This window comes from Coenobita brevimanus, chromosome 78 (assembly GCF_032717465.1).
Source record: "Coenobita brevimanus isolate Jiangsu-jjx chromosome 78, ASM3271746v2, whole genome shotgun sequence".
NCBI classification, from domain to species: domain Eukaryota; kingdom Metazoa; phylum Arthropoda; class Malacostraca; order Decapoda; family Coenobitidae; genus Coenobita; species Coenobita brevimanus.
In genome coordinates, this window is record NC_137031.1 from 5410787 (window position 1) to 5432442 (window position 21656).

General features: G+C 42.5%; 1 protein-coding gene across 1 annotated transcript in view; it reads left to right on the forward strand.

The window, feature by feature from the left end:
• Nucleotides 1–3599: 3599 nt before the first annotated feature.
• Nucleotides 3600–21656, forward strand: part of LOC145408647 (organic cation transporter protein-like) — a 36041-nt gene continuing 17984 nt past the window's right edge. Inside the window, exons 1-6 of the mRNA XM_080279331.1 lie at nucleotides 3600–3663; nucleotides 3728–3885; nucleotides 8326–8436; nucleotides 8489–8621; nucleotides 12329–12467; nucleotides 17014–17125. Of these exons, the coding sequence (XP_080135457.1) occupies nucleotides 3600–3663; nucleotides 3728–3885; nucleotides 8326–8436; nucleotides 8489–8621; nucleotides 12329–12467; nucleotides 17014–17125 (717 nt within the window). The remainder of the gene's footprint in view (nucleotides 3664–3727; nucleotides 3886–8325; nucleotides 8437–8488; nucleotides 8622–12328; nucleotides 12468–17013; nucleotides 17126–21656) is intronic.

Below are 21656 nucleotides of genomic sequence, written 5' to 3' on the forward strand. Positions count from 1 at the left end.
TTATTGTTGTTTTTGTGGTTGCTCTTGCTGCTTTTGTGGTTGTTCTTGTTTTTATGATGGCTACTGTTGTTTTCCTGGTTGTTTTCGTTCTTTTCATGATTTTCTGTTGTTTTGGTGTCTGTTCTTGTTTCGATGGTTGTTATTTATGTTATTAATGTTTTGATCATTGTTCTTGTTTACGTATTTCTTGTTATTCAGTGATCATTCTTGTTGTTTTGGTGATCATGCTGCTGACCTCTCATGACCTCAGGTGGTGACCCCGTGACGTAGAAGGCGACGCAGAAGTGGGCAACATGGTGACCACGGACAAATTTGATGATCTCCTCACCAAACTGAGCACGGGATGGTGGAATGTTATGTTCATCTTCTCTACGGGGTACTGTGAGTATTATATAAATACACTATATATTTGTTGATCTGTCTTTCTGTTAGTTGTTTGGTAATTTATATATCTGTTTGTCTAGCTTTCTGTCTATCTCTCTGTCTATGCGTATGTCAGTCAGTCAGTCAATGAGTAGTTCAGTCAGACAGTTAATCAATCAATAAATCATTCAACAGTATCTATCTATCTATTTATCTATCTATCTGTCTATCTGCCTATCCAGTCACGTATTATATCCTTGAAAACTTATATTTTCCTTATTAATCCATGCATTATGTAACTTAATACATATTTATTTGCTTATAAATATCTATCTATCTATCTATCTATATATATATATATATATATATATATATATATATATATATATATATATATATATATATATATATATATATATATATATATATATATATTTACCCTTTCATGCGCAGATAAGTTTTTAAGTTTTGTGTTGTACGACACGTCGGCGTTTCTTCCCCCCCCGGCCACCGCACGCTTCAAAAAAGGGCATTCTTGGCTTATTTTCACCACCCAAACACATTTATTTTGCCACAAAACCCACATTCTCCTATTCGTCGATATTTGTTCTACAAGATAAGGAAAAAAAAACAAAACATTATACTTACATGGGATTCAGGAAAATAGTTCTCATTTCCGAACATCATAAACCGAATTTCTACTAATCAATCTATACATTTTATACTATCATTGGAAAGAGAATTTTATTAGCTTTAGAATGCCAGAGGTCCCACTTTGATACGAGGTGTGGTGTTCGAGTAATAAGCGAGAAAGTAAAACCCATTTCCGACAGACAACAAATTTCTTATTCGGGGAGCTCAAGCAAAAAACTTTTCTCGCCACTGTTATGTGTTTATTATATCATCCTATGCAGAATTTCATTGGCTTTCATTTGAGCCAACAACAGTGATCCTAGGCCTCAATAAAAAAACTACAGTGTATTTTCCCCACACGCTGAACCGCCATCAGCCGTGCTCACTAACGTTATTTTCCCGTAGCGCTCAAACATTTTAATGCTTGCTAGCTATGCTTTCTTTGCCTTTATACCAATAACTATTTTATATAATTACGTCTGTTTTGTTTTCAGTCCTCTCAGAAACCACACATGAACACTACACCTGTTGCTAGCAACTGAAAATGAACCTGTACTTATTTCCCTGTCATTTGTGAGTAGGTAAATAACAATATATATGTATGTGTAAATATACTGACATAAAGATAGGTAAACAGATAAATAAAGAAAATCACATACTTCTCCAGTGGCAATGATCTTCCTGCAGGACCAGATGGGTTGGGAGGTGAGGAGTTTTCCACTGTGTGTGTGTGTGTGTGTGTGTGTGTGTGTGTGTGTGTGTGTGTGTGTGTGTGTGCTCCACTAGCAAAGGTATCTCTCGGTATGGTACAAGGCAAAACAATCACCCATGGAAAGCGGCACATCACATACAGGACACATGTTGCTTGTGTCCTTCGTCACTGCTAACTTGAAGCACAAGGTACACCTGAGTCTCTTCTTGTTGGGGATCCTCGCCCGGTGGTGGCCCACAGTGCAATCCAACCTCACGTCATCATTGATGACCCATTGACGCTTGCTTGGATGCCCTTGTGCTCCGTGGTCCTGTCGTGCGGGAGCTGCAGGCCCAGGTACGGGTTCTCCTGATGGACCGGCAACCGAAGGTGGTGGTGGTGCTGGCACCCCTGATTTGGCCTCCTGCAGGTGGTGCTGGTTTCGACAATGGCACCTGTGATGGCCCTGGTGGAGGCGGTCTGGTGGTGATGATGGCACCTGTGATGGGTCTGCTGCAGGTGGAGCTGGTGTTGGTGATGGGGCCCATGGTGGTCATCCTGCAGGCAGTGCTGGTGCTGGTGGTGGCTGGGCCCATCCTGGCAATGGTGCCTGTGCCTGCTGGATGCCAGGTGTTGCTGGTGCTGGCCATCAGGTAGGTAGGTCTGGGGCGTGGTGGAGTACGTGTCCAGACGCTATCAAGTCCTCTTCATAGAAATGCAGAAGATGGTAGATGATCTGCTCCACAAATTCCAGGAGAGTTAATGTCCTGCATCTGTACTTTTTGTACAAGGCAAATACGTTGAAGAGTGCCATGTGGATGAAGTAGAAAGTGATCTTCTTTGTCCACTTGACAGTTGGATGGGGAAGCACTGGACCATCTGATTGAAATGATCCACCCCACCCATGTACATGTTGTAGTAGTCCACAATGACAGGCTTGTTAACGACCTTCACCACATAGGATGTCTGCCTGTCATTATCCCGCACCTTCCCTCTAACCCTCTTCAGAAAAATTGTTGGCAGTGTGGAAGGTGGACACCATGTTCACAATGAGCTTGTCTTTCCACAGCAGGACTAGCACATTGTCCTTGTGCCTGTATGCCATGCCTCCCTCGGGCATGCTCTTAGCTCTGACGATGGCCTGCAGCTGGTGTGGTGCTCCTCTAGGCAGCCGTAGGGTCCCACACATGTAAAGGCCTGCAGTGAAGAGTAGTTTGCACAGGGATACAGAATTGTTGTATTTGTCCATGAACAACTTGTAGCCCCGGTCCTTCAGTAGTTCCACGAGGCCCCACACAGTGTTCTCAAGGGTCTGCTGCACCCCCGTGTAGACCTCAATGTTCCAGATGTAGCCTGAGGATGACACAGCCAACATGATATGCTCAATGGAGTACTTGGTGGGTTTCTGGGGGTTGTACACGCGGAAGGACAGCCGGCCCTTCCACCCCAGAGAGTCCTCATCCAGGCTGAGCTGCTGCTCACGTTGGTACACTGATTGGAACCGCTGAAGGAGGTACTCCATGACCGTGCGAATGCAGATGAGCTGATCTTGGTTGTTCCGGGGTATGGCGAGCGAGTTGAAGGTGTGGAAGTGCTTGAGGATGGCGGTGAAGCGCCTTCCACTCATTGCCCACCAGACCCTAGGGTAGTCGTGCAGCTCAGAGCTCCTCCAATAGTGCCTGATGGTCAGCATGTGCACGAGCCCCAAGAAAAGGTATAATCTCAGGAACTTGGCCATCTCCTCTTCATTGCAGGAGAACCAGGCATCCAGCTGAGTTCCCAGGAATGTGGCATACTGGTTGGTTTCCATGGTGAGATATGACAACAACTCCCGTGTGAAAAAGAGCTGGAAGAACTGCAGGGGAGTTGTTGGAATATCCACCTTGATCCCTGGGGAGCCAGTGAACGGCCCATGGTTTGGTGTGAACGGGCCACTGCTCCACCCAGGATCCTGGCAATAGTGGCGGTGGCAGCGGGTTGGCCTGTCGACACCCTTTGGCCTGACCTCCAACCCCTTGGACGTGCCCCATATCCAGGCAGCGGACCACGGTGCCATCGTCAAGGGAGGGACGCCTGACGAGACAGAGGGCTCTGGGGACATCAGTCTCCTCGGCCTGGCCGGTGAGGATGTTGACGTAGCATCCTGTATGGCAGACGTGGGTGGAGGGGCATCACAACGAACGGTGGCCCGGCTTCTGGTGACACTGGCTCACCAAAGGGGGCAGAGGGGACTGGAGATTGGGAGCTGACGAAGTGAGCGATGGGACTGGCAGGTCCTAGAGGTGGGGAGTGTTCTCCGGTGGAACGAGCCGATGATGGTGGTGTGGTCTCCCATGAAGGAAGGAGGCGGGGCAGCTCCACTTGCTGACCAGATGGTGTCAGCTCAACCTCCTCCACCCCAGAACTGTCGTTCTTAATGTTGCTCTCCGACTCATTCTCGTCAAGGAGCTTCTTCCACTAGTCTGGTGGCAACCCGTGTTTCATCTCTGCAAGACTGATGTCATTGCAAGCCAACTGGAGAATGAATTGCTGTCAAAGGGACTGGTACCTTAGGCTAGGTAGTCCTATGCTGTGCTAGGGGTGTGAGCTGAAATAAAGGAGTCAAGATATTTTATTCACAGCCAGCCAAGAACTTTGCTGAACACTGGCACAACGCCAGTGTATGTCCTTGAAAAACATCGTCTCCTACATCTGACTTAGCACTAAGGTAGGGGCCACGGGCACGTGGTTCACTCCTTCATTTCCTTTTCACATTACACATCACCAAATCTATCATTTTCATGAGATACACAGTACATTTCACCACTAAAATGTAAATGCACATGTTCCGTAGGCCCTTACCTGTGCGCAAAGGTGTAGCAGATGGTGTTTCCCTTACGAGAAGATGTCGCAGTGTTTACAATTTTATTTCACATTCCACATAACCAAGTCCATCATTGTATGAGAATTACAGTATATTTCACCAATGAAATGTGCATGTGTTCCATATCTCGCATTGCATGTTGCTACCTTTGTGCTAACTGAGGTGTATGAGACGTTCTCTTTCTTACGAGCACGTGGTTCAGTCTTTCATGTTATTTTCACATAAAACATAATCAATCTATCAATTTACGAGATACATAGTATATTTCACCAATAAAATTTAAATGCACGTGTTCCATATCTCACACTGCGTGTCGCTACCTTTGTGCTAACTCAGGTGTATGAGACGTTTTCTTTCTTATGAGCACGTGGTTCAGTCTTTCATGTTATTTTCACAAAAAACATAACCAAATCTATCATTTTATGAGATACACAATATATTTCACCAATAAAATGTAAATGCATGTGTTCCTTATCTCGCGTTGTATTTCGCTACCTTTGTGCTAACTCAGGTGTACGAAACATTCTCTTTCTTATGAACATGTGGGTCAGTCTTTCACGTTATTTTCACATAAAACATAACCAAATATATCACTTTATGAGATACACAATATATTTCACCAATAAAATGTAAATGCATGTGTTCCATATCTCGCGTTGCATTTCGCAACCTTTGTGCTAACTCAGGTGCATGACATGCACTCTTTCTTACAAGCACGTAGGTCAGTCTTTCACTGTCTTTTCACATAAAATGTAACCAAATCTATCAATATATGAGATACACAGTATATTTCACCACTGCAAGTACATGCATGTCTTCCGTAGGTCAATTACGTGGCCCCTTCCTGGGCGGTAAGGGGTAGCAGATGATTTTTAGATGATCACGTGGTTTGCTTTCACTTTCTTTTCACATTACACCTAACCAAACCCATCATTTTATGAGATACACTGTATATTACGCCATCTAAAATTACGTATCTCATGCATTTCGCTACATTTGTGCTAACTCAGGTGTAAGACATGCACTCTTTCTTACAAGCACGTGGTTCAGTCTTTCACGTCATTCTCACATAAAACAAAAACAAAATTATCAATATATGAGTTATACAGTATATTTCATCACTACAAGTACATGGACATCTTCTGTCGGTCAATTATGTGGCCCTTACCCGTGCACTAAGGTGTAGCACATGATGTTTCCCTTACCAAAAGATGCTACAGTGTTTACGTTTTGATTTCACAATACACATAACCAAATCCATCATTTTATGAGAAATACGGTATATTTCACCACAAACGTACATGATCGTGCTCTGTATGTCACATTTGCGATACCTAAATATCACAGACGATATCTTCTGATGAGCACGTGGTGCAGTGTTTACATTCATCCACACAAGCATACGATAAACATATCACTATAGCAGTCATGCTTTATTTCACATAAAAAAGCATATGGAATGCATATAACAATATGATATAATCAAATATCCCTATAAACCTCCTCTATTTCTCCAATCCTGACAATGGTGTGCTGTGGCTGTAAGGCATACGTGACTCATGCCCTAGCCAATATTTTATTACGTACACTCGTTGCACTGTACTCCTATCTATTGCACAATAACACTATCGACCATATATCAGCATAAAACAAGGACTTCATCAACACCTTGGCAAATATTCCGTTCAAGTCAAAGCCATGTCATAAGGTGGTTTCCTGCCTCCCTCTCCTAAACATTTCACCATGTCCTTCCTCACTAGCTATTGCACATTATATTCACTTGATTCACTATCACTATTGTTCAATGCTTGAATACTTATATTTGGTGCAGGGTAGAGGCAGTGTAGTTGTTTGGACACGGCAAAAAACGGGGCAGACCTTGTTCTGGTGCCAACATCGTTTCCCATGACGAGTTGTAATTTCACACTGTTGTTACATATTACATACAAAGTTCTTTATTCATAATTAACAATCTGCAATATAGTGTGAATGATAAACAACCAAACACCATTTCTCTGTAAAGTGTGGCATGGAAAGGATGGGCGATCAGGACTTGCAGAGCCCAGCAATTTCTGTCATAAACACTAGAGTAAAGGGAAGGCGATAGAGAAATATAAACTGTATATATGTTTAAAGTCTTGGGGAAAATATTTATCTTGTTGGTATACTTGAATGTAATCAATGCTACTTTACTGAGGTGTATAATGTAGATGGTAAAGTTATGATGCGTCTATTCATGTATAAATCCCAGTTGTCTGTGAGGTTTGGCACCTCTGAATATGTTGATCTGAGTGCCACACCTAGAGGGGACGCCGGCCAGCTAACAGCAGAACACTTATCATTAGAATGAGAGAGACTTATTAACTCTGAGCTCTCTGTGTCGCAGTTGTATCTTTCTGTGGCCAGTAAACAGAGATTTAATCTGCTCAGTTTCAGTTCACCTGCACACGCTACCTCTAAAATCCTTCATCAGGATTCTACACCGATTCCCACCATCTCCAGTGTGTGTGAAGACGTTTTGGTAGAGTGTGTCAGCCGGAATTGACTTCGACCAGGCACAACGTTATAACCTTGCATGGAATAGAGAGGTCACGTCTAAGTTGATATATAAATTGGTGATCAGCCGTGGGGTTGCAAGTTAATATAATAGTGACCAGTTGAGGTATCCATGCAGCCAAAACAGCCTAGCACATCTTCATTGGGCCAACGGTTGATACGGCCAGGAATGATTCACAAAAACCTAATTCCCTATTGCAAACACCAAATCTAATCACAATAGTGCCCAAAAAGTAAACACAAACACTATTGGTATAGTGGAATATGTCGTGCGCCAGGGATGGGGGTAAATAAAGTACGATATAAAAGGCCTGCCGCTCGCTACCCTCTCCCTCAACAGCCGATGTGGAACTAATCAACCTGTCTAGGCTGCCACGCATCTCAGGCCCCACAGTTGCCAACTCCTTCCTTTTGATGAGCGACATGGAAACTATGACGCCTCCAGAATTGATGCCGATCGACCAAAAACTTTTTCTCTGACGAAAGTTTGTATGCTTAAATGGAGACAAATGCATCAACGAGTATAGTTGCAGCCACACCCATATGACGACAAACGCATCAACGCGGGCAAAGGGGTTAATATTTCTCTCTCTTTCTCTCTCTGTATATATATATATATATATATATATATATATATACCGTAAGGTCGGGCAAGTGTGCACCCAATGAGGTAAGTGCGCACTTAAGTTAGTTATTTCTTAAAATGGTCAAAAACAGGTTTTGATATTTTATTTTCTTAATTTTTCAAAGTTTGAATACGAAGCAGTCATTGGTTCAACTTTAACAAGTGTTACCGAACCATTTTATCAAGAACAGTGACCACCACGGCTTTATACAGGGAGGACAGAGCATTGACGGAAATTTTGGACGAAGCATTACATTGGAACCTTAAGGGTAAGTTACCTGACAATAAATATTCCTAGGGTACTCTATTTAGGCTCATTAACTGTGCATATTCTAAGGTAGATTATGCTATAATTATAAGATGTTAGGTTTAAGCAATAGTGAATAGCTAGTCATGAATGAATGGTGGGGTAACTGCGCAAATTTTCATGGGGTAAACGTGCACATGCTGGTATTGCCTACAAATTGCTATCTAAATGAATTGGATCATGCCTTATAACCTACATTTTCAATCTTTAGAGCATAACAAAACAAAAACAATCCAAATACTATAATATCTATCTGTCAATGCAATTTATTTCTCATGTTTTTACAGATGGTGCAACCATACGTGAGAAAAACAGACCCCAAGCAGGAGCGCCGTTACTCCCCCGAGGACCTGTTTGAGCCTATCAGGCGTGTAAAAGCAGGAGAACCCATCAAAAGGGTTTCACGACTTCTACACATCCCTGCATATTGGTACAGGTCCCTCTGGCCAGCAAACCAAGAAAACTGGTGCCACAAAGAAGCTGAGAGTATCTGAAGCCAAGTCGGACAGTATCCCGGAAGAGAAGCTTTCATCAAGTGATGTGGACATGCCAGAGATTCTTCTAGAGTATAATGATGAGGAAAGTTCAGGGAAGGAATCAAAAGCAGAAGAAAGAGAAAAGAGAAGAGGAGGATCGAGAAGAGGAAGGAAAAGAGAAGGAGGGAAGAGAAGCGTGCGGAGTTGAGAAAGAGAGCAAGACCAAGGAAATAAAGGAGGGGTTGTATGTTATTGTGAAGTTTACCTGCAAAAAAGCTAATTCAGACTATCATTTTGTTGGAAAAGTGCTAGGGAAGGAAGTAAGTGGAGAAGTGTCAGCGAAGTATTTCAAACGTGATTACAACGTGTCAGGAGGTGAATTTTCATACTTTATAGAGCCACAAAATCAGGACATTTGGTCACTGATGTAACTCCTATTGTTAAGTGTTTGCCTGAGCCATCCTTTATTAGAGACAAACTTTGCTTTAAGGCTTAAGAAATGTGTAGAATGGTCATGCCTTAATAAATGCTTTACGTTTTCTTACGTTTTCTTTCTTTTCATCTTTTTTGCTCGTGTGTGTACTTTTTTACATCTGCATGGCCAATGAGGTGGCACATAATACACATACAATACAAATAATGCGTTTAAGGTATGAATAGGATTGTTCAAATATGCTTAAGTGTGCTGAAATTTAAAGAAAAAGACATTATGCGCACTTACCCCCAACCCTGGGGTAAGTGCGCAACCATATATTTTTTTTCACTACCTACCACATGAATAATTTCAGAAACATTTCAATATGTGCCAAAGGTTGATCTGTTAATAAACAACAAAAACATGTCTCACTTTTTTTCAGTTTCCTCCTATAACTCTTCCCATAGGTAAAAAAAACTCAAAAAAAGGTGCGCACCCTCCCCACTTTACGGTATATATATATATATATATATATATATATATATATATATATATATATATATATATACCTAGGCTGCTCCCCTAAGGAAAGGGAGGTAGCCGAGACAGGACGACTCACTCTCCATTTACTCATCCATTCAAACACATTCATTCGCATCTTAGCCCCAAAGGGGAGAACGGACAGATCCTCACCGCATCACACCGCACAAGGGTCAACTGCGCAATGCAAGCAGTGACATCCACAGCAGGGCCCTACAGCAGAACTGGTTTACCCCTGCCACATCATAACAGACCCATCCCCTTACCTGCACCTGACCTGATCATTTGATCAGACCAAATGCAGGAGAATATCCCCTCAGGGCTGCGTCATCACTTATTCATTCACAATTTCTCTCCATTTATTTCTGTCACGCACAGCCACTCTTCCTTGCTCAACAGACATCCCTCTTGCATCCAGCGCTCTCTTCACACTGTCCATCCATCCTATTCGTGGTCTTCCTCTCAGTCTTACACCTCTCACATCAGATCTAGTTATCTTTTTCACCAATCGCTCATTATCCATTCTCTCCATATGCCCAAACCATTGCAACACCCTCTGCTCAACTCTACCAGCCATATCCCGAACAACTCCAGTTCTCCTTCGCACTTCATCATTTCGCACTCGATCCATACGAGTCACTCCACACATACTCCTCAGACATCTCATCTCCATTACATTCAAACTTTTCCTCTCTGCTACACCCATATTCCATGTTTCAGCCCCTATAACGCAGTCGGCACCACAACACCCTCATACAGCCTTCTCTTTACATCCATTCTAAGCGAACGACATTTAAACACTTTTTTCATTCCTCCCAGCACCTTTCCTACTTCATTTATTCTAAACTTCACTTCTGCATCTATTCTTCCATCCACAGCAACATGTGACCCTAGATATTTAAAACAATCTACCTCCTCAAGCAACTCACCATTCAAAACTATATTCATCCCCCTACCATCTATCAACCTGGTACACTTCATCACTTTACTCTTATTCTCATTTTCTTTCAATTTCCTCCTTTCACACAGCCTTCCAAACTCCTCTATCAACTGTCTCAATCTCTCCTCTGAATCAGTCACCAGTGCAGTATCATCTGCAAACAGCAGCTGCTTCAGATTCCACTCTCCTCCATCAACATTTACCAGACTCAGACCACCTAAAACTCTTGCATTCACCTCCCTTACAACACCATCCATCTAAATATTAAACAACCAAGGCGACATCACACATCCCTGTCGCAGCCCCACTCTCACGGGAAACCAATCACTCACAGCATATCCCACTCTTACACACGCTCTACTATTTACATAAAAACTTTTCACCCCTTTTAGTAGCCTACCATCAAGTCCATACAATCTTAAAACAGTCCACAAAGCCTCCCTATCAATTCTATCATACGCTTTCTCTAAATCCATAAATGCCCAAAACACATCCTTGCCTTTCGCTAAATACTTTTCACACACTTGTCTCACAGCAAACACCTGATCAACGCATCCCCTCCCTCTCCTAAAGCCACACTGCTCATCACTAATCACTCCCTCTGTACACTCTCTAACTCTCATAATTAACACTCTACCATACACTTTACCTACAACAATCAACAGACTTATACCCCTAAAGCTAGTACATTCATACTTATCACCCTTGCCTTTATACAACGGGACCACACAAGCACTTGCCCAGTTAATTGGCACCATACCTTTCTCAAAGCACACATTCAATAATCTTACTAACCAGTCAACAATAGTCACTCCACCACCCTTCAGGCATTCCACAGCACACCCATCCATACCTGCAGCTTTCCCTGTTTTCATCTCCTTTACTGCCTTCTCCACTTCCTCCTTCGTGATCAAAGAATCATTCAACTCTCCCAACACATTTATTCCTTGCACCCTTCTATCTGCCACAATCTCAGCCACCCTTTCCTCCTCTACATTTAACAATCTTTCAAAATACTCTGCCCATCTCTTCCTTACTGCATCCATCTCAATTAACATCCTTCCATCCTCTGCTTTTACTCGTTCTTCCTTCCCAAACTCTCCCTTTCGCACCCTTTTCACCTCCTTCCAAAACATTTTCTTATTCTGTTGAAAATTCTCTGTCAGCCGCCTACCCCACCTCTCATCTGCTGCCACTTTAGCATCACGCACAGCCCTTCTCGCTCTATTCCTCTTTTCCTTATACCTTTCATATGACATCTCATCCTTCCTCTGCAGCCACACTTCATATGCACGTCTCTTCTCAGCCACAGCCATACTTACTTCCTCGCACCACCATTCACTTCCGTTTCTTACACCACCACCCACACGTCTCACACCACACACCTCTTCTGCATGCCCCACCACAGCACTCTTAAACAACTGCCATTCCTCCTCCACACTGCCATTTTCCCGATCTTTCACTGCGTTCCACTCATCTTTCAATTTCTCCTGATACTCTATCTTTTTCTCTCTTTTATCCAACTCACTCACTTTCAAAACCTCCCTGCCACACCTAACTCTCCTAGCTCTCACCCGTCTCTTACCTACTCTTAACTTTCCCTCCACCAGGTAGTGGTCAGACATACCTCCACCCTCCCCTCTCAGAACTCTCACATCCAACAATCTTCCTATTACATTCCTAGACACAACCACATAGTTCATCAAGGCTCTATCAACAACCCTTCCACCCTCCTGTCTCACCCATGTATACTTATAAATATCTTTCTACTCAAACAGCGTATTCCCAATCACCATCTCTCGCTCAACACTTGCTCTTAACTATACCTATTTATCACATCGTTATTTGCCCTATTTTTTACCTTATTTATCCATGCATTCCCTAATTATTTACATATTATCCAATGTCTTTATTCCCAGGGTACATGATCCTCGTCTCCAATATCCTGTCCATGCCCTTCGTAGCCCCTGCCCTCAACCACACCTGCGTACCGCGCGGTAATGGACACACACTCACCTCTACCACCTTTAATACCATCGACAGCAATACCACCACCGTGTATGTACTCCCAGGCATGAGTAGATAAGACTGATAGGTAGATAGATTGAATGATAGATTGACTGATAGATAAGGAAAATAAAGGGTAAGCACTCACCCTTACTAACGTCATTCTTTTCGGCAGAAACATTACCACCACTTATACACATACATACACTGAATTTTCCAGGCATGAGTACATAGACAAGTAGATAGTTTAGCAGTAGATAGGTCGACAGGTACACACACATATATGAGATAAGAATGAGGATACAGGGTCACCAGAACCACTTTCAACACCACTGGCACCATTATTACCACCGTGTACCTATGTTCATGCAAGAGACATGGATAAATAGATAAATGGATAGACAAGCAGACAAATAGATAGATAGATAGATAGGTAGATAGGTCAATAGATGTATTAGACGATTCCGGTGCTGTTCCTTCATCACTTCCCCCCTTAGACATCCTCATGGCTGACATTAAAATTCCTTCAGCTTATGTATTTTCTTCCATCACTGGCCTCAATGCTAACAAGGCATATGGGCCTGATGGAGTCCCTCCTGTTGTCCTCAAGAACTTTCTCCAGTACTTACACTCTGCCTAGGTAAACTCTTTTCTCTTTGTCTATCAACTTGTACCTTTTCTTCTTGCTGGAAGTTTGCTCTCATTCAGCCAGCCCCAAAGAAAGGTGACCATTCTCAACCCTTTAACTATCATCTAATTGCTTTAACATCCTGTGTCTCAAAAGTTGTTGAGTCAATTCTTAACAGAAAAAATTTAAAGCATCTTTCCTATCACATCCTTCTTTCTGATCGTCAGTATGGGTTCTGTCAGGTACGCTCCACTGGCGATTTTCTCACCTACCTCTCAGTCTCTTGGTCATCCTCCTTTCGGGACTTTGGCGAAAACTTTGCCATTGCACTTGATATCTCAAAGGCTTTCGATCGAGTCTGGCACAAATCTTTAATTTCCAAACTGCCCTCTTACGGTTTCTATCCTTCTATCTGTGCCATCATCCCTAGCTTCCTTTCTGGTCGTTCTATAGCTGCCTTTGTAGACGGCCATCGTTCTTCATCTAGATCTATCAACAGTCGTGTTCCTCAGGGCTGTGTCCTATCATCAACTCTCTCCCTTTTATTCATCAATGACCTAAGCTGTACATCTAACCCTATCCACTCATACTCTGATGATTCCACCTTCACCTTTCCATTCGGTTCCCGCAACGTCCATCTCAGCAATTATTTCAACAAACGGGATGAGGCTATGGCACACCTAATGTCTGACTTGACTCGTATCTCTGACTGGGGTAAAAATATTCTTGTTGTTTTTAATGCATCAAAAACTCAGTTTTTACACTATCAACCCAACACAAGCTTCCACAGGAGTACCCTCTAATGTTTATAATATCCAGCTCAATTGTGCATCATCCTTCAACATACTTGGGGTTTCATTCACTCGGGACTTACCTTGGAAAAATCATATTGCATCTCTTGTCAAATCTGCTTCCAAGAGATCAGGTATGCTAAGCCGACTCCGTTCCTTCTTTACCCCTGTACAGTTGTTGACTTTATACACGGGTTTTATTCGCCCCTGTTTAGAGTACAACTCTCATGTTTGGGGAGGCTTCCCACATACAGCTCTTCTCCATAGGGTGGAGTCAAAGGCTATTCATCTCTTCAATGGTCGCTGCTCCTCTGAACTGTCTGCTTGCATCCCTCAACCTCTACGACGGGTGCGTAGCACCCGTCTAGCAACAAACTCTCATCCCTTTCCTGTCCAGCTCTCTAATGCTTGAGTTAACCGTTACTCCCAGTCCTTCATTTATGCAACAGGTCAACTCTGGAACTGTCTCCCTCTGTATTTCCTACTTCCTATGATCTCCAGTCTATCAAACGCAGTGTGTCCTGACATCTCGAAATGAACGGATCTTGAATTTGGTTCTCTGTTGTATTGTTTTTGTTTTTTCTTCGAAGGAACGGTTGCGGGTTCTTGGCCTTTGGTTCCTTCTTTCTTGCATAAAAAAAAGATAGATATATAGATATAAGATAAACACCTGAACAACAGCCTACTACAAACACCGGGGAATAGAAGCAGAATAGGTATTTGAACCTACATATGTGACAGATAAGACACAGATACGGTAAAAAGGGAGAGACAGAGAGAGGAAGGGTATTTCTCCATAGATTCCTCACAGATAAGACACAAGTAGGTTAATAATAGGATGGATAGACAAAGGAATGAGAATTTTAGCTTACAGATACGACGATAGGATAATAGAGGTAGGGACAGACAGAGAAATGCATATTTTATCCTAGTGATGTAAGAGATAAGACAGAGATACTTAGATTAACCCTTTCACTTCGAGGTTGTATTATTTCCATCATTATTCCTACCACTAGATAATAATCTTTAATGAAGGGGAGACATCTAGCAGTGAAGGGGCTAATGAAGGCTGTATCTAACGGTTCCAGTCGAAAAGTCTCCCGTAAGGTTGGGTGGAAATAGTAAGAAGAACTAAGCAAGATGTTCCTGGATTCAAAGGGTTAACTCCTTCCCGGTAAGGGTTACGGGGTCCTAACGTTACCTTATTTGACCTCTGCCTCGGCTTTATTCAACCCCCCCTTCCCCCATCCCCACTCCAACTGTACCCTCTTCCCCACTCCCACTGTCATCCCATCCCCCACTCCCACTGCATCCCCATCCCCCACTCCACTTCACCCCAAATTCCATTCTTCTCTACCCCATCCCCACTTCACCTTACACCTTCCCCAACTCCATCCCCACCCCAATCCCCACTTCACCCGACACCTACCCCAACTCTATCCCCACCCCCCCATCCCCACTTCACCCTACACCTACCCCAACTCCATCCCCCCCCCATCTCCCCCCCATCCTCACTCCGCCTTACCCGATTCCCATTCCACCCTACCCCAGCTCAACCCTACCCTGACCCTCACTCCACCCACCCACACCTCCACTCCTCTCCGGTCACAGGGTCTAACATGAAGGATAGTTATATATGCAGACAGGAAGAGTTGATGAAGTCGCTGGGAAGTCAGGGATGCTTTAATAAATATTGTAAGCGAACTTATGATGAAAATTTAGTCGTACCATTCGTAAAAAATGATGCTGTAGTAAGCTGGCTCATTAAATAGTTTCATACTTTGAAGGTGTGTATTGGCGGCCAGCTTCGTGTGTCACTTGACTATAGTATGAAAATCCCAAAGACTAACCTAAAGCTACACATTATACAGCTGAATCTCGATTAAGTCCTTTTCTAAAAACCTGTTTACCCACTTTATGATTTCATGTAACCATTCAGCTAAGAGATCCCTAGGTTACATACATACATACATACATATATACATCACATCATTTCCACTCCGATGTATGTACAGTAACTCATTCACCGTTGACCTGCCAGGAATAAAAATTCTTGTGTGTTTTCTGTTTTGTGAAGGCGAGTGCAAACGTGTGAATTATTAATACAGATCGCGTTGTATAACACTTTAAAAAGTCTGCCTCCTTGTTCCTACAGACACCCCTCGATCTCTTAAGGCTGTCCTCTACCTTCCCTATTTTTTTTTTTTTTTTTAAGATTTACTTTTATACCTTTTATACCCATATTGCTCTCTCTCTCTCTCTCTCTCTCTCTCTCTCTCTCTCTCTCTTTCTCTCTCTCTCCCCTTGAAGCTTATCGTACATGTACAGCGTACGATCTCTTTGTCCATTTTTCCTGCATCTTCTTTTCCTTCTTTTATACATCCTCTTCTTTCTCTTCCGCTGATGTCAATATATCATTCTCTTTGCATATATTTCCCTGACATTCTGTTCCAAACATTCCTCAGCCTCCCCCCCCCCAATTTCTTTTCTCTGCCTCTAACATTCCACTTTCTTGTTTCTCTCAAAAACGAATAACATTTGCTTTGTTTTCAACTTTTGATTCCTTCATGCCGATGACTTGTTTAAATATCTGCAGCCACTAGGAAATTCTGTATCGCTTCAGAGAACACATTAGTCTTGGTGGGATTAGTGGTGGTTGTATGTTTTCACAAGCCACTCCACAGCTGAATATAATCTACATGAAGCTTAGAATTACCTTAATGAAGCGTCACTGTAGTAATTGGAATATATATTTTTTCCTAATGCCTCCTTTTTTGTCTGTTTCTCCCTTTAAGGGATTTGGGCAAGAAGGGGATATATGGCCATTTCTCGTAATGTATACAAACATGAGAGTACTTCACAACATCCAGAATTCTTCAATAATAGTTTGAGTGTTGATGGTATGTCTCAGAAAAAGAAGAGCAACCAAAAAGAAAAAGACAAAAGTCGTCGTATTTAAGGGATCAAATAAGTGACAGTCCTCTGTGAACCTTTACCTATCTCCTGTCGCTGCCGAAATACTAAAGGTTGTAGTTGGCTTATTTAGGGACTATCTAACTTTTTCCATGGTGAATGAAGGTTGTATAGCCCTTTGGTTCACCTTGATAAATACTTCTTGATAAATTCTGCTAAAGCTTATGGCAGTACAGATAGCCTAAATGCAACTCTACCATTTCAGAAACAACTGCCGCTACTACACGAATGACACTGAAGGAGGCGGGTTTGAGGAGAAGGCCTGCAGTGACTGGATATATGACAACTCCACCTACACCCTCACCCTCACCTCCCAGGTACTACAGTACACACTCTTCTGCATTATATATATATATATATATATATATATATATATATATATATATATATATATATATATATATATTGCCTGATGCCTTGATCCCGTAAGGGGTAGCCACAAACAAATCGCCTCCATGTCGCTCTGTCCCCCGCCATTTCACTGCGGTGCTCCCAGCTCATACCCCCCACTTTCATATACCTCTCCACTCCATCCCTCCATTTCATCCTTGGCCTTCCCCTCCCTCTCCCCCCCACCACCTCACATACACTCTCCTCATCAGTCTCTCACTCTCCATCCTCTCCACATGACCAAACCACCTTAATGAGTTTCTTCTAACTCTTCCTATCACATCCACATCCACACCACATTGCTCCTTCACTTCCTCATTTGTCAGCCTGTCTCTCCATGTGACTCCACATGCTCCACTCAAATAACTCATTTTCACTGCCCTTACTCTTGACTTCTGTCTCTCCAGCAAGGTCCAAGCTTCACTTCCATACGTTAGAGTTGGTATCACAATACTGTCATGTAGTAGCTTTTTCACTGCTTTCAAGGAACCAGCAACCTTTCTTCCCTGCTGCACCCTTTCAAGGACTTCACCCTCTAAACTTCCATCCTTACTCATCACACTACCCAAGTACTTAAACTTACTCACATTCTCCATTTCCTCATCATCCAATCTCACTGTACATTCACTAACTTCACTTCTTTCGAAGACCATAACTTTACACTTTCCTACATTCACCTTTAGATTCCGTTTCTTACACACTCTCCTAAACTCATCCACCAAGCCTTGCAGTTCCCCTTCTTCTTCAGTTAACAACACAGTATCATCTGCAAACAACAGCACAGGGAGTTTCCAAACACTGCCCTCTCTCACTAGGACCAGTCCAACATCCACTGCCCTGCCTTTATCTCTTTTATAACCCCATCCATATACTGTAGATTGAACAACCATGGAGACATGACACATCCTTGTTTGAGTCCAGCCTTCAAATATAAAAAATCACTCAGTTCACCATCCATATGCACTGCAGCCTTTGCACCCTTATACATACTCTTCACAGCATTCAACAACTTCCCATCTACTCCATATTTTCTTAATACTTTCCACAATCCTTGTCTATCCTCCCTGTGATATGCTTTCTCCAAATCCATGATAGTTGCATACAACTCCTTTCGCTTCTCTAGAAACTTTTCCAATAAAGATCTTAAAATGAATATCTGTTCCACACAACCTCTTCCCTTCCTAAACCTCCCTGTTCTTCTCCAACTAATTTCTCTGTTATTTCCCTAACTCTGTCAGTAAGTATCCTACCATATACTTTTCCTATTACACTAAGAAGGCAGGTGTCCCTATGATTACCACACACTTCTTTTTTCCCCCTTTCCCTTTGTACAGGGGAACAATTATACCTGACTTCCAATCCTCCGGGACTCTGCCTTCCTCCCAGGCCAATCTGCACATCTTCCACATCCATTCTACTACTATCTCTCACCCATGCTTCAGCATTTCACCACACACTTCATCAATTCCTGGGGCTTTCCCCATTTTAACTTTCTTATTGCTTCCACAACTTCCATCCTACTGATTTCTTTCTCTCTTCTCACATCCCTCCTTCTTCCAGCCATTCCCCAGTCGCTAATACTTGCATTACTTTTATTCTTTAAATTCAACAATTCATTGAAGTGTTCTCTTCCTCTCCTCACTTTGTCTCCCTTCTTCACTATTAATCTACCATTTTTATCCTTCACTCCCCAATCAACTTCTTTGGCACCCTTGTAGTGCCCAGAAGTGATAATGAGTTGTATGTAGTTTATTTTATGACCAAAAGTTCGGTTAAGTGAGAGAGCGGGGCCTAGGTATAGCTGTTTCCATGCGAACGTGATCAGAACGTAGATTAAGTTACCTAGTTGCTAAGTCAATTATTTTCCTATTGTAATTTACTAGTATTAAGTCTCTAATATAAAAACTCAAGTGAATATGTGCCTGTGGTCACGTAATCCAGGACAAGGTACGCATGCACAAAGGGATGTAAGGCACGATGATTCTTATTTATTTTCAATGCAAGTGTATCGAGATTGTTGTAAAGTAATTATTGTAACAACGGAATCTAATTTTTTTTTTTGGGGGGGGGAATCGCCTGAAGCAGGGAAAGGCATCACACTGAGTCTATCACGAGTCTCTAATAACGAAAATTTTAAATTGCGTAAGCCGTCATCCCCCCCTTCCCCCTTTCCACCACGGAAGACTGGCGTGTTTCACTTGCTCACCGGCCGTGAAACGTGGCAGATAGTCGGTACTGTCGTCATCCTCCTTTCCCCCCTCCCCAAGGAATTCAGGAGTGTGTAACAATCACGCGAGGTGACGCCACTAGTCTTTGGAGAAGCGAGTCTGTGTTCCCGTTCCCTTCCTTGCATTTCTTGAGCTGGATAGTGAGGTATTTCTCATATATTTGTGTACTGTACTTTATATTATTATTTAGTGTGTACTTGGAATACGAAAATACTAGCTGCAGAGTTCTGTCTGAGCCTCAGATAAATATGTGATTTTTGTGGGCCAAATATCAGGTGTCCTGGAACTGTGAATTGTTTATTAATACGTGTTGGGATGATTTGCAATTCAGTACTTTTTAGGGCTGTGTTGTGAGTTAATGTTCACGTATTTACTTTGTGTGGCACAATGATTTCGATGCAGTGATGTTTTTCATGGTTAGAGTTAGAGTTATTCATGCTTATTTGTTATGGTATTTCTATATTAGCCCTACAATAAGTATTATTTTGAGCAGACCTATGTGTCTGTAGTGCCATGTGTTATTCCATTTCTAACTGAAATGCCGAGTGTTGTAACTCGTGTTACTTTATTATGAGAATTTCTTGATCATGTGAAGGGATTACTTGCATTAGGGAGGGTAGTTATTCATTGTACATATTAATTTCTAGTGGGTCTAAGTGTGGAGGTCAGTCTCATTGAGTGAGTCAGAGTCCCAGTGTGGAGGTCAAGGTCCGCTGTGGAAGACGAGAATATTAGAAGACTGGACCAGTGAACTATGGGCTGAGAAGGACTATTATGGAGCGCCATATTGGACTGAATTTGGGACAAAGGAGCTAATTTTTTTGGATTTTGATATTAGGGCCATATGATGTGAGTAATGTGCCAACTGATTCAGGATTATTCTGCAAGACTTGTAGATGGGAAGATTTCTGCCCTTTTTGGGGGGTTTGTTAATACATATTTCCTCCCACTTGAATTTACTGTTTGTATAATCCTTGAGAACTGGTGGTATGGAGCTTACCTAATAGTTTGTTAACCCGCTGCGTGCCGGCTATTTTTACCCCTATGGGTCACCCCAGTGCTAGCCATTTTTCAACCTTTTTTTTTTGGCTAAAATGATAGATTTTGATGTGGAAACAATGAATTTCGCCATTAAAATGCTCACCGAGGCTCGAAAATGAGTTTTATTGAGTCCTGCATACTCGTGTACATGTATAGTCACTCTCTCACGCTCACCACATACGTGAGAGAAAGCCGTTTTCTATGTAAGATATACTCAGGTATTTATGCTGGGAAGGTATAGCCATGTTCAGTACACTTTTCTGATCACTTATTTCTTCAGTGTCTATCACAATTTGCGTGTCTTTCTCAATGTGAATGCATTATCTTACACTTACTTGAATATAGGTGCAACCTGACTTCATTACGTACAGTCCTGGCACTTACAAGAAGGTATTTACAACTTGACTTCACCATATAGTCCTTACACTTACAAGATAATATTTACAACTTACACTTACATGAAAATATTTACAAAATCCCTTCACTATGTACAGCACTGGGTGAGGAACACAGGCAGAGTGAGGCAGAGCGAGCATGAGGGGGGAAGCGAGTGAGTGTATGGCCTTGACAGGCTGGGAGATGGTAGACGAACAGTTACCTTACATACCAGTCAATTTTTTCCCGCGAATCTTGAAAAATGCTGTCACAGTGAAGCTTTTTATTTTAGACCATTTTAAAACGGCACTGACACTGGGCACGGCATTATGTCAGACCGTTTTAAATTGGCACTGGCATGCGGCGAGTTAATGTGTAACCTTAGAAACATTTGGGGGAAACTGCGAAAGTTGGGCTTGGGTTGGCCGAGTTGGAGACTGACCCCATCATTTTGTCATGCTACCACTCTTAACTTGACCACTTAAAAAGTATTAAATGCAACCGAAGAGACCGCTAGTGGGAGAGAGTCTCCGTCAGTCTGAGTTCCCAACCATTCCAGCACACAGTGGTCATCACTAGTGACTTGATTTCTGCCCCTTTTGACCACATAGAAGTCTGGATTGCAGAGGTGAGTGTACACCCTGTCTAACTCTCTTTAACTCTTTCCAAAACATCTTACATTCCCTCCAGTTTACACTCAAATTCCTTCCAAATTCCTCATCCACTCTCTTCTTACTCTTTCTCACTTATCTCTTTATCTCTCTCTTCCTCTCTACATATAACTCTCTCTTCCGTCTCTCAACTTCTTCAATGC